At 43.0% G+C, this 14,323-nt stretch overlaps 2 protein-coding genes across 4 annotated transcripts in view; both read left to right on the forward strand.

Annotated features, from left to right (window-relative positions):
- The window catches only part of LOC135236522 (uncharacterized), a 13,883-nt gene extending 4,502 nt beyond the window's left edge, over positions 1-9,381 (forward strand). Inside the window, exons 4-11 of one of the 2 annotated variants that reach the window (XM_064302964.1) lie at positions 1,175-1,323; positions 2,166-2,306; positions 3,055-3,206; positions 4,555-4,623; positions 5,284-5,422; positions 7,485-7,591; positions 7,914-8,029; positions 9,247-9,381. In XM_064302964.1, coding sequence (XP_064159034.1) covers positions 1,175-1,323; positions 2,166-2,306; positions 3,055-3,206; positions 4,555-4,623; positions 5,284-5,422; positions 7,485-7,591; positions 7,914-8,029; positions 9,247-9,258 — 885 coding nt within the window. In that variant the 3' untranslated portion in view covers positions 9,259-9,381. The remainder of the gene's footprint in view (positions 1-1,174; positions 1,324-2,165; positions 2,307-3,054; positions 3,207-4,554; positions 4,624-5,283; positions 5,423-7,484; positions 7,592-7,913; positions 8,030-9,246) is intronic. The other variant, XM_064302965.1, reaches the window with a different exon arrangement.
- A 1,155-nt stretch (positions 9,382-10,536) lies between these two features.
- rnf7 (ring finger protein 7) lies at positions 10,537-12,416 on the forward strand. 2 transcript variants are annotated; one of them, XM_064302972.1, is made up of 3 exons: positions 10,537-10,898; positions 11,556-11,603; positions 11,958-12,416. In XM_064302972.1, the coding sequence occupies exons 1-3, from the start codon at positions 10,713-10,715 to the stop codon at positions 12,012-12,014; spliced, it is 291 nt and encodes a 96-aa protein (XP_064159042.1). In that variant the 5' UTR covers positions 10,537-10,712; the 3' UTR covers positions 12,015-12,416. The 2 variants fall into 2 exon arrangements, with proteins under 2 accessions (XP_064159042.1, XP_064159041.1); XM_064302971.1 differs by having other exon boundaries at positions 10,630-10,905.
- The last annotated feature ends 1,907 nt before the right edge of the window (positions 12,417-14,323 follow it).

The raw sequence follows: 14,323 nt of genomic DNA on the forward strand, positions 1-14,323 counted from the left end.
CAAGGATCCGGGCAATAGTGCTACCCACCGGACCACTGTGCTGCCCTCTATTCATAATTGACTTCACTTATTTTTTATTTTCTTTACTGAAAACTAGTTTACAGTTTGACTTTTTTCTAAAGCAAGCATTAGTGGAAGCACAGGCTTTTATTTGACCTGTGCCTGGTAAATCATGTCAGGTGGGCTTAAAAACAGCAGCACGAGTGAAGCCCTATAGTGAGGCTACAGAATGACATGAAACTGATCAAACACACTTGGTTTGGGAAACATGTATGTACCCTGAAGGCTTGGAGCCTGAAGAGGGTAGAAAGTGATACAGAACTTGTGCTCAGGCAGCTATCTTTCTTCAAGGTCATCTCTGTGCCTGTGCTAAGTGGATGTGACTAGGCCGGATCACTTGTTCGGTTTATTGGTGTAAATCTTTGTCAATATATTCAACAAGTAAAAGGTTCTGTTTGGCAAAGCCTATAATGGACCTGTGTTCATGCCCAAAGAAAAAAAATCTACTGCTTACAACAGCCTTTTCTTTATCTCCTGAGAAGTAAATCAGATGCTTATTTTGAGATTACTGAACTCCGACTGTGAACTGCCTCTCCTAACCCTCCCCCAAGGGAGAAACGAAGAGCGCGGGCATCGATCAATCCAAGACAAATCAGGGATCAATTTAAGAACAGAAGCTCAAGAAAGTTCTCGTTGATTTGTTGCTCTGCTAATAGATCTCTCATGGGTTTCTCCTTGGCTATTGCAGTCATCTTATTTCAGACAAAAAAGCATTTAAGTGAACCCTAGAACATTGCTTTGTTGTTATCCTAGTCAGACAAGTGGAGGGTTGTTTCTCAGGAGCAGAATTTGGGGAAGCATGAGAAAATAGTCAAAATCTCACACTGGTGTAGAATGGAGCTCAGTTTTGTCAAGGAGGAGTAAATGGGATACTCATTACCAGTAAATCAGTCTTGCTTCATTTTTATGATTCTAAGCTCCTGCATACACGGGATCATTTTTGCCCAGAGGAGAAGACAAGAAACCTATACGTACGCTAGGGTTTATTTATGCAACTACTGTGCTAATCTCTCAGTCTGACTGGGCCTCCCTCTTTCACAAACAGAGTTTTTGAGCATTGATGCTCCCTCAGGGCAAATGAAACCCAAGTTTATTGTCTTTCTTGGCTTCACAGTGCCTCCTGCTGGAGAAGCGGGGTAGGACGGAGTACCCTTTCAGACAGCTGGGGCTGCTGGACTGCAGACTGGACGTCTGGTCCCTGGGGCGGCTGGGTCGGGCTGTGGCACTCAGCTCCCTTACCTCCCTCTGTCTGGACTATACCCCGTGAGTAACACTGTGTGTGTGTGTGTGAGTGTGTGTCTGTGTGCGTGCGTGTGTGTGTGTGTGTGCGTGTGTGTCTGTGTGTGTGTGCGTGCATGTGTGTCTGTGAGTGTGCGTGTACGTGTGTGTGTGTGTGCGTGCGTGTGTGTGTGTGCGTGTGTCTGTGTGTGTGTGTGCGTGTGTGTCTGTGAGTGTGTGTGTGCGCATGCGTGTGTGTGTGCGTTTGTGTGCGTGTACGTGTGCTTGTGTGTGTGTGTGCGTTTGTGTGTGTGTGTGCGTGTGTGTCTGTGAGTGTGTGTGTGCGCGTGTGTGTGTGTGCGTTTGTGTGCGTGTGTGCGTGTTTGTTTGTTCAGAGCAAGAGAGAGAGAGACATGAAGACACGAGACACACAAATCAATTCAGGGCTGGATTCTGTTATCCTCTTGTAAGTTCTCGTTGTTAAATGTTCATCAAAGAATGCACAATCTGTTTGCAATAAACTGCTGTAGTTCATGTGGCAGCGCTCAGCTTCCCTATATAGATAAGGGAGAAAAGCAGCGATGGCGGTTAGCTGTATATTTTACTGCCAGCATAGAGCAGCTTCTCTTTTTCCCCAGGGGAACGGGCCAGTTTCCAAATTTGAAGTTTGGGAAGTTTGGGAATATTTTAATCAATTAACTATTTTGAAGGAATGCATTTTATGATACATAGTTACCAAATATTGTCAGAAACTGCAGTTCTATCTCAGCCTCTTAAAGTCATGCATGTGTGGGCCAATCTCAATGGCCAACTGAGTTTCTGAATTGTTTTATGTCTGTCTGTCTGTCTCGCTCTCTCTCACTCGATCTCTCTCTCTCTCTTTCCAGTGTTGGAGAGGAAGGAGTGAGAGCACTACTGTGTGGCCTAGAGGGGGACAACCATGTCCTTTCCCTGAGTTTGTGTTACTGTTCCCTGGGCCCAAGCAGTGGAACTCTGTTGGGTGCCCTGGTCTCGAGGAGTGCTGTCAGGTTGGTATACAGTTGTTCACAGTTGTTCTGTTTTGATTATGCATCTCATATGTGCTACTTTCATTGGCGTTTGCTATATATTAGTGGTAGTGCTGTCCATTTTCTCCACCCCTCCCCCCTTCCCAACACAAACTGAACTCAGCTGCCCACCTCTCACCAACCAGAACCTCTCTCATTTCTCCCTAATCACTGCCGTCAACCTTAGCAAAGTACTGAGAGGAATAAGACTCCCACCTGTGGTATGGACCCTACCACCCCTGTCTCCCCACAATCAGCCCACTCATCACAGCAGTAATTAACTCCTCACTCTTCTCTGGCAGTGCTCCCCCCCGCCCCCCCCCCAAACTTGCTGACCTCACTCCCATCCACAAAAAACCTGCTACTTTTATGACTTATGTTCCTAGTTACCTTGTTCTATTGTCCTTATGTTGTTCTCATTTGTGCTTTTCTCACACTTGCTTTATTTTTTTGCTATGCACTATTGTTTTCTTCGCATCTTTTTTCTGTTTGGATTTTGTGCTTAATTTATAATTGTCTGTTTTTGTTATAAAGCATCTTAGAGCACTTAGAAAAACACAATATAAACACAAAATGATGATGATGATTATTATAATCATTATTATTGTTATTGTGTTTTTACTGTTAGTTGTATCATGTATAGTGTCATATCTGAACGATATCAGTATTGTTACTGAGGCTGATGGACAGTGCCCTCTCAGTCTGCACAGCTGTAATCACAAGGCCACAGCCTTGGAAATCTCACCTCTTTACCCAGAGATCTGTATGTCAATGGCAATGACCTGCAGTGTGGGGGCGCCACTGAGCTGGTGGACGTGCTGGTGAAACACGCAGAGCGCCTCGCCCTGGAGGAGCCCAGCACCCTTGCAGCTGACCCAACAGGCACGTAGAGGGTCTCCATCAGGCAGGTTCGGCTCCACATCCAAGCCCATGTGGACTTAATCCTGACTGCCACCCGCTGTACATGCAGTGACAAATGGGATTATTACAGCGATGAACTGCAGGTCCAACAAAAACACTGCACTTGTACGTTCACAATCTGTATGGGCCGGCCACTGTGTCACAGGTCACTGGGACATAGAGCCAGACCCAAAATCACAAGACTACACGATCCTGCATTCCTTTCTTGCCTTCCTCCCATGTCCTTGGCTGCCTCCGGACCTGCCCCTCAGTCATATTGCTGCTCCCACCACACCCAGTCGCAGAAATAACAGTGTCATGATATCCAACCAAAAACTTAAACATTCAAGGGAGTGTTTGGTGTAATCATTACATTACATTTCAAATAATTTCATAATTTGATTTCATTACAGAATCAACATAATAAACCTCTGCTGGTCTAGGGTCTGATTTCCAGGCCTCATATCAGTCATTTCCAGATAACCTGAAATGCATCCTTCCCCAGAGCCAACTAGAAAACTCAACAGTGACTGGAATAAGGCTTCTAACATTTTGCAGTGACGTTACCTGAGAGGGGTGCTTATGGGGAATGTAGTTGCAGTGGTTGGCTCATCTGGGGCAGTTAAGGGTTCAGGACAGGTAGTTATTGGCATATACAGTATGGGGGCAGTCTTCATCACAGCAGGCATACCTGAAAAGAATAAGTGGTCTGTAGTGGTGCCAGGTACCCATCTTACAGTGCGGAATATGTGTGTGCACGCACACGTAATTTACAGTCTGACTGCAGATTTGCACAGATTTTTGCATAATTGAGCTCAGCTTAAATCACTTAAATCTTCCCTGTAATCAGAAACACACGTGAGGATTGAGTAGCATTTGTGTGGAATGCTCAGAGATGTTTTAGTAGTAAAGAGGGTCTGTAGCCTATTACAATCACAGTTACAGTCACTGGCTGGATTGCTGAGTCCAAACCTAACAAGTCACAACATTTTGTTAACTAATGCCCACATTACCCTAAAATGTCAAATTAGAACCTCACTCTTCAAAAAAGTACAAAAGTATAAGGCCAAGTGTAATGATGCACATTAAAGAATAGTTTTTCTGTTTTCATAAGTCTGCCAGTAATTAGTTCTGATTTCAGTTCAAATGGACCTTTTGTGTTCACAGCTGTGTGCGTGTGTGCGCGTGTGTGTGCGGGTGTATGCGTGCGTGTGCATGCGTGCCTGCGTGCGTGAGTGTTCTGTTCAATCCTGGTTCTACGAAGCAGTGTCCTGTTCAGTGTAGACAGAAGCAGTAGGTGACTGATCTAATGGGTGTGTTCTCCCCTCAGGCATTACCAACTCAAAGCCACTGAGGAGCAGTACGGCATCTTCAAAGGGAAAAAAGAGAAAGAGAAAAGGTATTGAATTTGCTGTGCTTCCGTGTCTTAAAGCTGCATACTGTAGGAAGAGACAGAACAAGTGACTGAGAGAGTGACAGTAACTTTCAGTTGTCCATGGTTGAGGAACTACTTCCCCCATGTCATAGGAACTACTTCCCCCATGTCTTGACCATGATCAGCGTCTTTACGCATTAGGATGGATTTCGTCCAGGCTGGGTGCTTTCCTTTACTTCTACACTGTCAACATTTGCATGTTACTGTTCTATGGCTCCGTCTAAAACGGTATGCTGTGGAATCATTCCTATGTCTGGAAGGAACATGCTGTCCATCTCATGATGCTCCATAGCAAGGTTGTATAACCAATAAGTCCTCAGTTCTCTATCTAGACTTCTCAGTGTGGTCGGGTGCAGGTTGGGCATGTGGTTCAGCCTATACTGGGCACCCAGTCTCAATTCATGTTTGTCGAAGTGTAATATCATTTATGGGCATTATTTACATGAACCTCAATCTTATCTATTGATTAAAGCAGCCGTGGCATTTTCTCTCTTGTAATAATGACCTTTTTTAACAACATCCAGTCTGTTTAAGAGACATGAAATGGCATTGCTGTTTGAGCAGTAGCATTTTCGCTGCCGTGTCAAAAAGCCAGACAGATTCCTGAGTTTGACATGTCTAAAGGGAAGAAGAAGAAGTCTGTAACCACGCCTGCAGAAATTGGGCCTTGGCTGGAGAAGCTTCACCTCTCAGACAATGCTATCGACACGTTTGGCCTGGGAAGGACTGTTACAGCGATGAGTTTCACACAAACAATCTGCTTGTGAGTATCAGGGCTGATGGTACCTGTTAGTAACGATGTTCAGATGCTAGGTCTTAGCTCTGTTAGCTCTGGCATTGATATCATTGAGTGTCAATGTCTGGCACCATTGGTATTTGTCTTTGTGATTAGGCCACTTTATTTTTTCACTTCAAACATTTCATAATCAGAGTCATTATAGGACTGTAAACTTCAAAATAGAAGAAATGCTGAAGAAGACATTTGTCCTTAGCAGGAATGGATATTCCGGTCTAAAAAGCTAAAGCATATGACTTATAGTCTTAGCTAAGTCAGGGAGGAACCACAATGATAAGTGAAGAAGGTCCCATTTTCCCACTGTCTTTTATCATTTGTGAGCTTTTCTGGAGTGCTTGTTTGCTTTTTCAGACTAAACATGCTCAGCCAAAGACAGCTCACCTATGATCACCCAGCAATAGCGTTATATGTTTGTATTGAATGCAGAAGAGTTTGGTTTGGCTGGGGTCCTCATTGTTTCACCCAGGCAGATGAGCTATCCTAGTCTAAGCGATGGTGGGGCCAGGCTCACATTCCTGAATTAATCAGCCATGTTCTCATCTCCTGTGTGGAACAGATATGTTCGACCATGGCAAGCCAAAGTGGAATCAGGCACTAATGTGAAATCCGTAGGTTTAAATCGATCAGTTTGATGGGGACTGAGGCCCACAGGGGCTGGAGATCACTTTAAATCTAGCAGCACTCATTCTTCAACATTCCTCTAAATTCCTCTCCTCCTTTCAACACACCTCTGCATGCCTCTTACACCCTCATGATAGCCATGATAGTCTTCTGTAACGTTATGTTTGTATCTTAACTGAAGTAAATTTCGTATTCATGCTTTGTTTTTCTGTAAGTTTATCGCTTAATGCTTAGTGTGCAGGAGGACTGACTCTGATTTTCAGCTCTGGTAATTGTGGTTTTGGTGCTACTGTTTTGCTAATCAGCCGAGCACGTTGTTTCAGTTGCAGCAGCCTTTATTAATCAGCTGATCGTGTAGCTGAGTAGAAGAGTGCCTTCCCAGCTGCATTATTCAATTAGCGGTTAGTAGTGCTATTTATAGTAGGTCCTTTGAAGTACAGCAGCAGCCTCATCTGGACAGAGACTCAGTCAGACTAAAACAAGGCAGTATCAGATTAACACAAGGGAGCCTGTCTATCAGAGTCCATTGAGAGAGAATGTTGAGGACGTGCCCATGAAGCATCACGTGTCCCCTTTCGATTCCTATTTGCATCACTGTCAGAAGACAGACTTATTTTCACAGTCCCCCTTGGTGCCACACAATTTTAACCCTGATTAACCCTCTCTAGTGTTCTCCGCTGATGTCCCACCCATTGCAGCAGACCTATGGAACAGTCAGTCTGCAGAAGACTGACTTCATCATAGCCTATGCTTCCCTGTTCTCCCTCCAGTTCCTCATCCTCACTGAAACCTGGACCACTCAGACAACCCACACACTTATTTTGTTCACTAACAGGAACGCTGACCCACCCAAATTACACAGTTGCTATTTACAGGTCACCAGATATTGTAGGAGACTTCCTTGAGGAGTCAGAAATCTGTTTCTGCTCCTTGCCAGAGAGCAGTACCCCCATGATCCCACTGGGTGATTTCTGCATTCACCTGGATGGCACTCAGTAGTCTACATTCCTCCTCCTCCTCCTTAGGATTAGGATTTCTAGGCATAGATCGTAGTGCCTTCCAATAGGTGTCTGGGGACTTTTGGAGAGTACTGAAAACTGTCAATGGCACAAATACAACCATTAAAGAGCAATATGATTTTTTTTTTTTTTTTTACAGGGGGCTGCTGGCAGTACTCAGGAGTCCTTTGGCAGACGCTTTGGCAAACTCTGAGAAGCATTGCTCTAAATATCTATCAGCTAGTCATCTTGTGCCACAATATTCTGGCAGTAAAGTTCTCTCTTTCTTACTGCTTATCTTAACTCCTCATTGTCATTCCTTTCTGTTCTCCACTGTTCCTCTATATTCATCTCCTCTCTTACCTCCCTGTTCCTCCCTGGCTTCTATGTTCCTCTCTCTTCATCTGCAGGTTGATCAAGCTCTCAACTCACCTGGTGGAGCTGGACCTCAGTGAGAACCACATTGGGGATGAGAACGGAAAACTGCTTCTGGAGGCCCTGCAGGACAGGAGAGCGGGTAGCGCTTTGGGGGGGGGTGTTTCATAGGAGGAATGGGGGTGATAAAGGGACAGGGACACGGCTAGGGTAGCTGGAGGTGTGATCTGGTGTCATAGGTGTGTTACGTATCTAGCTAGCATTTTCCTGAGCTATCCATTTGTCATTTATTCATTCTCGTGTTAATCTGTAAATTGCCCAGCTGTTTCAATTTGAACAGAATCGTTCACACAAATTCCACCAAGATAAATGTTTTTGTAACATAACTTTGTAATGTGATCTTAAAAGATTTATAGGTTGTGCATTTGGATGTTAAAACCCATGTATTTTCTGTGTTGTCACAGGTGAAAAGACAGTGTTAAAAGTCAAAGTTACCACCCAGATGAGTGCAGACACATTTGCTGCCATCTTGAAGAATTCCAAGAAACTGAAGTCTGTGAAAAAGAAAAAGAAAAAAAAGGTGTGTCTGGGGCGTTGTCTCTTTTCTTTCAGCACATCACAACAAAAGTATTTTGTTTTTCAGTTCACTTTACCGTAGATGACTCTCCATGAAAGATTAGCACTTGTGTTGATTCAAATGCTTTTCCAGGATAAATAAGAAACATGCTAGGAGTGGGATCTATGTACTGAAAGAAATAAAAAAAACTAAAGAACAGTATGCAGGGGTGGATCCCGCTTACACAATTCCTTTCCATGGAGCAAATGCACAATGACTGGCATCCAGTTACGATGCCAAGAGCCTCAGAGCCAGCACGATCCGTGCCAAAACACCACATTTCCCAAAAGTCCCTACTCTTTCTTCACATTCAACTTTAACAGTCTCTCTAATTAATTAAAGCTTAAATTACACAGAAACAAATGATATGGAAAAAGAATATTTGAGAGGATAATTAAAAAGCATCCATTTGCAGCAAAATGAGCAGGACAGTTCTACTGGATCGAGAAAAGCCGCAGTGCGTGGGATTAAGCAGCACAGCCCGCTCGTTCACTGCGCCAGCTCTGAGTTTGCACTCAGCAACCAAATTCAACAGCACACCATACACTCAGGGAAAGCGAGTTACTAACCTCCCCCATACATGCACAACCGCTCTCCCCTTGCACAGCATGCAATAAGACTGCAGTGTATTATGCAGCAAGAAGCACGCGTTGTTCAGGAAGATTACACTGCAGGTAGACGCATTTTCATCGGCAGGCTGCTGCCTTGTTATACAACAATACTTTCCATCTCTCGTCAGTGTAAACCCAGCCTAGGTGTTGTAGTCTGCAGTGGTGTTTGTTGCATAATCAATGGTAATCATAAGAAACTTCAGTCATAAATAGGTCTCAAGCCTGAACTGTGATAACAGCCCTAGACATACTGACAGAAAATGGAAAAAAGGAAGTAACACGAGACGTGATTATTTATTTGCCTGTTGCCTCTAGAAGACTGGTTTGTATGTAGATCCTCATATATTGTATAAACACAGTAATTTGTATTATGTATAATGGCCATTACTGTTTCATGGCACAGCAGTGTACACAGTGCTGAGTCCATGTAGCTGTATTCCTCCTTTATCTCAGTGTAACCTAGCTGCTTCCCATTCAGTGCCAGCCTCACCTGGCCATGCTAAGGACACTTTGTGTAGTGTTTTCTCTCCATCTCAATTTACCAATGCTGTTCTTCTGGATTCCTTACAGGCACAAAAATGAGGATTTTCATCTCTGGAAGGAAGTCAATCTGAACTGACAAAAGAGTTGACATTAATGCAGGACATAAATTGCACATGTATGTGGAATTCATGAATAATGTAAATATTGGAACACAGCTGGATTTTAGGCCCTTTCACACTTGCCTTTTTGTGTGACATATCCTATTTCTTGACAAACACCTTACATTAAACACAAGAAACTGGATATTAAATGTATACTATGCAGGATTGTTTAGCCTTTGTTTACAATCAAATAAGTCTCCTCCTCCTCCTTCAACCTCGCCCACTCACCCCTGAGTGTCCTACACTATACATCTGCCAACCCAAAATCTTTGAGCATGCTGTGCAAAGTGGAAACAAAAATGATATGAATAGATGCCCTGGGTCGAAATCCTTTCATCTACACTCTACAGTAACAACCATTAATTTGCAGTGGAACATTCTCTGGCCATAACACTGTAGCAACTGCAATCATGGCTTGCTGACACTGGCCATAAATCAGGGCACATTAGGAATTCAGCAAAGTTCAAATTCTCATTGTTTCACTTTTGAGACACTGCTCACATTCCTCAGCATAATGTTCAGAATTTCCCTCCAGAACTCCATTTCACAAATTCAGATAACCCCAGGATGTGAGAGGGCCTCTGGATCGCTCGGCTAGCAGTGGTGTGTAGGTGAATGCCAGAAAATAGTGTTTTAGTTAAAGGTTTTATTCATGAAATCTGTCTCCTGTGTGCTTTCTTTCAACAAAGGCATTTTAAAAATAATGTACGAGAAAATACATAATTTTTCACCTTTGATCTGAGGACGACACAAGGTATCATAATATAGTTTATTAGCTATGGTAACAGCTGTCTATGGCTTCAATAATTATGTTATTATGTTCAGACACTCAAAGTAAAGGACATACCTTCCCTTGGACAGCAATGGATTGATTACCAGTGGTTACATGAACCATTCCTCCATCAGTCTTAAAGTCCACATGACTTAAAGCACATGTTCATGATGTCTGCAGGAGACTGATTTATCACTCTGTGGTCAGCCACCAAATTTCTGGGCCAGTAAAAAATTAAAGTGCCCTGTGCTCATAGAGTTCCTGAAAATACAGACCCAGACTGTTAAATAGTGAGATAAATAGACCAATGCAAAGCGGCCAGTTGGCGCCCATGCTGAGTAGCCCTGGACATCCCAATAGAACAACAATTCAGATGCAAGTGGGACAATTGGACACCGCCCGTCCCCTAAACTATGACTGCACACTCATGGCTGAATGAATAAGGTGTATACTATGGTGACGATGGAGATGCTATTAAACAAGGAAATCAGTCAAATTATGTCTTAATCTAGCGAGCAATTCGGATTGTGGTTCCATGCCGAATACATAGTGGACTTTAGTTCCACCGTGTGGCTGTTTGGTTGAATTACGTTTATCCATTCGGGCCCGTCCATTTTGTTATGCCCTCTTCCATTGATATGGCGGAGATGGATGACGGAGACGACTCGAGTTTGGTTCATACGCATACTGGCACTTCTGGGTCGAAATCTGGAGGAGACAAAATGTTTTCCCTGAAGAAATGGAATGCTGTAGCAATGTGGAGCTGGGACGTCGAGTGCGATACCTGCGCCATTTGCAGAGTGCAAGTTATGGGTAAATAAAGTATTTCGCTTTCTAAGGAGCTAACGTAGCTAGCGAAATGTATATCCAGCTAGATTCTAAGGGAATGCAATCGTCTCTAGGCTGTTAGCTAGATAGTTAGCTTACAGGTCCTAGCTAAGGCAAAGGAATATCACTACCAGCAAATGTTAGCTAGGTCATCTTTACTGTTTTTGCCAACCGATTTTGCGGAATATCAAATTTCGCTATAGCTAGCTAACAAGGTTGATCAACTGGCCGACAAAACTAAGTTAGACTAGCTAACATTTACTTACCTAGATTTAGTTGAACAACCAATAGATAATTTGGGCCTTTGGTTTGTTGTCACGCGGTCATCTGCAATTATCTATAGTTATTCGAATTAATTTTGTCCTATTCAGTCTAGCTGGCTAACGTTGTGTTGTATCACTCGCTTTTCATTAGTGCCCCTAGTGTAACAAATCGTTGCCAGCCAGTAACGTTAATAACCTGAGCTTGTCATATTGTTTGAAATTATTAGGAATGTAATGCTGGCTGACTAGCTAGTTCTTCTAACAAAAAAAACTAACAAACAAACGAGCTAACGTATTTAAATCGTAAAGCGAGATGTAGATGATGTCAAAACAATTAAATTCGGACTTGTGTTTCCCCTGTTTGTCATTCAGATGCCTGTCTACGTTGTCAAGCCGAGAATAAACAGGAGGACTGTGTCGGTAAGATCTTTTGCCTAGTTGCAGTGTTTCTAGCTATGTCAGTGGCTAATCAACCATTAAATGGCTTAAGACCACAGGTGAGACAGACAGGTGGACATTCCGTCGAAATTGAATTGACCCTTTGTTTGCACTCTGATTGGCTAGCTGACCCATCAATCAGAACGACGTATGAACAACGTGAAAACGTATGAAATTCCAATGCTGTCATAATTTTTCAAAATGTGTACTGATGGAAGTGTGGAAATGGTTTCATAGAATGACATAGTCGACTATCTTAAAAAATGTCAACATTTGTTTTTTCCAAAGTAACACTTAAATTCTCTCTTTCCCCACCCCTCCCTTCTTCCTTACCAGTGGTGTGGGGAGAGTGTAATCACTCCTTCCACAACTGCTGCATGTCTCTTTGGGTGAAGCAGAACAACCGCTGTCCTTTATGTCAACAAGACTGGGTGGTGCAAAGGATTGGGAAGTGAAACCACACATACACCTGGACTGGAAGAGGAGGCAACATCTCACTTCATTTCTCCTGTATGCACTTCTTTTCGGCTCCTAAACCAATCCTCCCGGTGTGAGGGAGAATTCTGGAACACAACCTTATTGAATGTGCTCAGTTCAGGTCACTAGGCTCCATCCTTCCCCTTGCCCACTTCTGTGGGGGTGGGGTGGGGTGTCAGAGCTGAATTTATTCACTGGCTTATTACATTTTTTATTTTGGGTGCATGAACATTCTTTTTCTGTGTTTCTTTGAATTAATTCTTTGTGTACAGAACCACATATTAGTCAAGTATGATGTAATAAAATAATTTAAATATTTCTATGTTTTTCTTTTTTCAGAGAAATGAAAGGACGAATTAGGTCTGTCCTTATATATTGTGGAAGAACTCAAACCATATTAAACCAGGGGGGAAAGTCTATGGGCAGTTAATTTCATCATTTAAACACAAAACACTGGTGGAGCAGAATCCACCTCAGCTTTCTTTAACATATGGTTTATCACTGCTGCCTGTTCCCTCTCAGGTACCTAAAAAAACCCTGCTGTTGCATGTTTGCCAACCCATCAGATGGCAGTTTCTAGATATAACTGCCACACTATAGAAAACCACAGCACTGGATTTAAGTGCCACACTCTGGTCTCTCCAGAATAAAAAGCAATGCCCACAGGATGTTTAAATAGCAGCCAAGGTCAGGTTGAGACTCAGGGATGAAGGCTTGGGAAAAATAACACAGACAGACATATTATGAGCTCTTCTAATGTAATAGCTACCTTTCAACAGCAGATGTCGCCAAATAACAGTTGGTTTTTACAGAATGGGATGTGCTGTCTTCTTATCAGGGGGTAGGGGGGAACCCCTCCTATTTTGTTCTATTTATTTTATACATATGTAGTCGTTGTTTTCTTCTTATTACTATTACTGTTATCTTTTTTTATTCACCACTTGGTTAATCCGTAGGGATGCTCACAGGACCATATCAATTACATATTAAACAATGACGTCACTTGGCCAAGTGGCAGATAAAGGAAAAGGCCCCCTTTCTTGACCCATTTGACCTATAGCCAAAACTATTTTTCCTTGAGCTGAATTTTCCTTTTTTCTCTCCTCCCATTGAATTTGCCACAATGACGTAATAGATGTACGGCCACGTTGTTTCTGCTGAATCTAAGATGGACCTCAGTGTGCTTTTAATGGTGTGGCCCTTATCACAGTGTGGACCAGTGGTTCTGAAACCTGCTCCTAGGGATCCCAGTGTATGCTGGTTTTCATTCATAATCATTTTAACAAGCTTTTCATTTTTATTAAATAGGCACTTAATGTTTTTAAGCTGTTTCAGCTCTGTACTCTAGCACATTGGATTTGAGATGAAACAATGAGGTGAAAGTGCACTGTCAGCTTTAATATGTGGGTATTTGCATTCATATCGGGTGAACCATGTATACACAAACACTCATACACAATCTGCAGTCACCGAATCTTACTTGTTTTGAACATTGGTGTACCCCGCCGGTGTATCGCATTGACATGAATATCTGTTTAATGCAAACTCTGTTGCCAGGGTATGCCAGCAAGCATAATAAATGCCCCTGCTGCAAGCATACGTCTGTAAGTGCAAGTAATCTAAAACTGAATTCTCTTCATCGTGGCTCGTACAGCATGTTCTGGTGGGGAAATGTTTTGCAGGGGTGCTGAACCGCTGATACACCACCTACCGCAATCTCAGTGCTTCGCAGCGAGATGTGGAAAGGTGCACCTCAACTGCCACCAATTTCTAGCGCCGTCATTTTGTGGCAGAGCACCCTCCCACACATCAGCAGAGGAAGAGGTGGCCAGATAATTAAACAATTATAGAGGAGTATGGCTTGATGGCCAGACTGAGGGATGATGGTGATGGGAATTTTTCCAAAACAACAGAAGCGCAGGCCAATTTAAACCTGCTAAAATGAGCTGGGCCAAGCCAACCGGCCGACCAATGTGCACACCTTGCACTGTTCTGTAAACAACGTAATTCCAGTACATTTTTCTTTCTGCTTTCTGCTAGCCAGTTTTCAGGCCAAATTACCCATCTGGTAACGCTTGCGATCAGGAGACAGCAGGAATTTCCCATTAGAAATCAGCGTTTGCCTATTTCTATTGATTCTATTTGGGAAAATGAAGGACAAGTGCACTGTCACCAGATACAAGTAATTTCTGTAGTATATTTGTTCGCAAGGTAACTGCATTTAA

The sequence above is a fragment of the Anguilla rostrata genome, chromosome 12 (assembly GCF_018555375.3).
Source record: "Anguilla rostrata isolate EN2019 chromosome 12, ASM1855537v3, whole genome shotgun sequence".
NCBI lineage: Eukaryota > Metazoa > Chordata > Actinopteri > Anguilliformes > Anguillidae > Anguilla > Anguilla rostrata.

Coding starts and splice junctions, on each gene's coding strand:
- rnf7 (XM_064302971.1), top strand. CDS start 10,713: ATGCCCTCTTCCATTGATATGGCGGAGATGGATGACGGAGACGACTCG. Junction 10,906..11,555: donor TTGCAGAGTGCAAGTTATGG/GTAAATAAAGTA, acceptor TTTGTCATTCAG/ATGCCTGTCTACGTTGTCAA. Junction 11,604..11,957: donor TAAACAGGAGGACTGTGTCG/GTAAGATCTTTT, acceptor CTTCCTTACCAG/TGGTGTGGGGAGAGTGTAAT.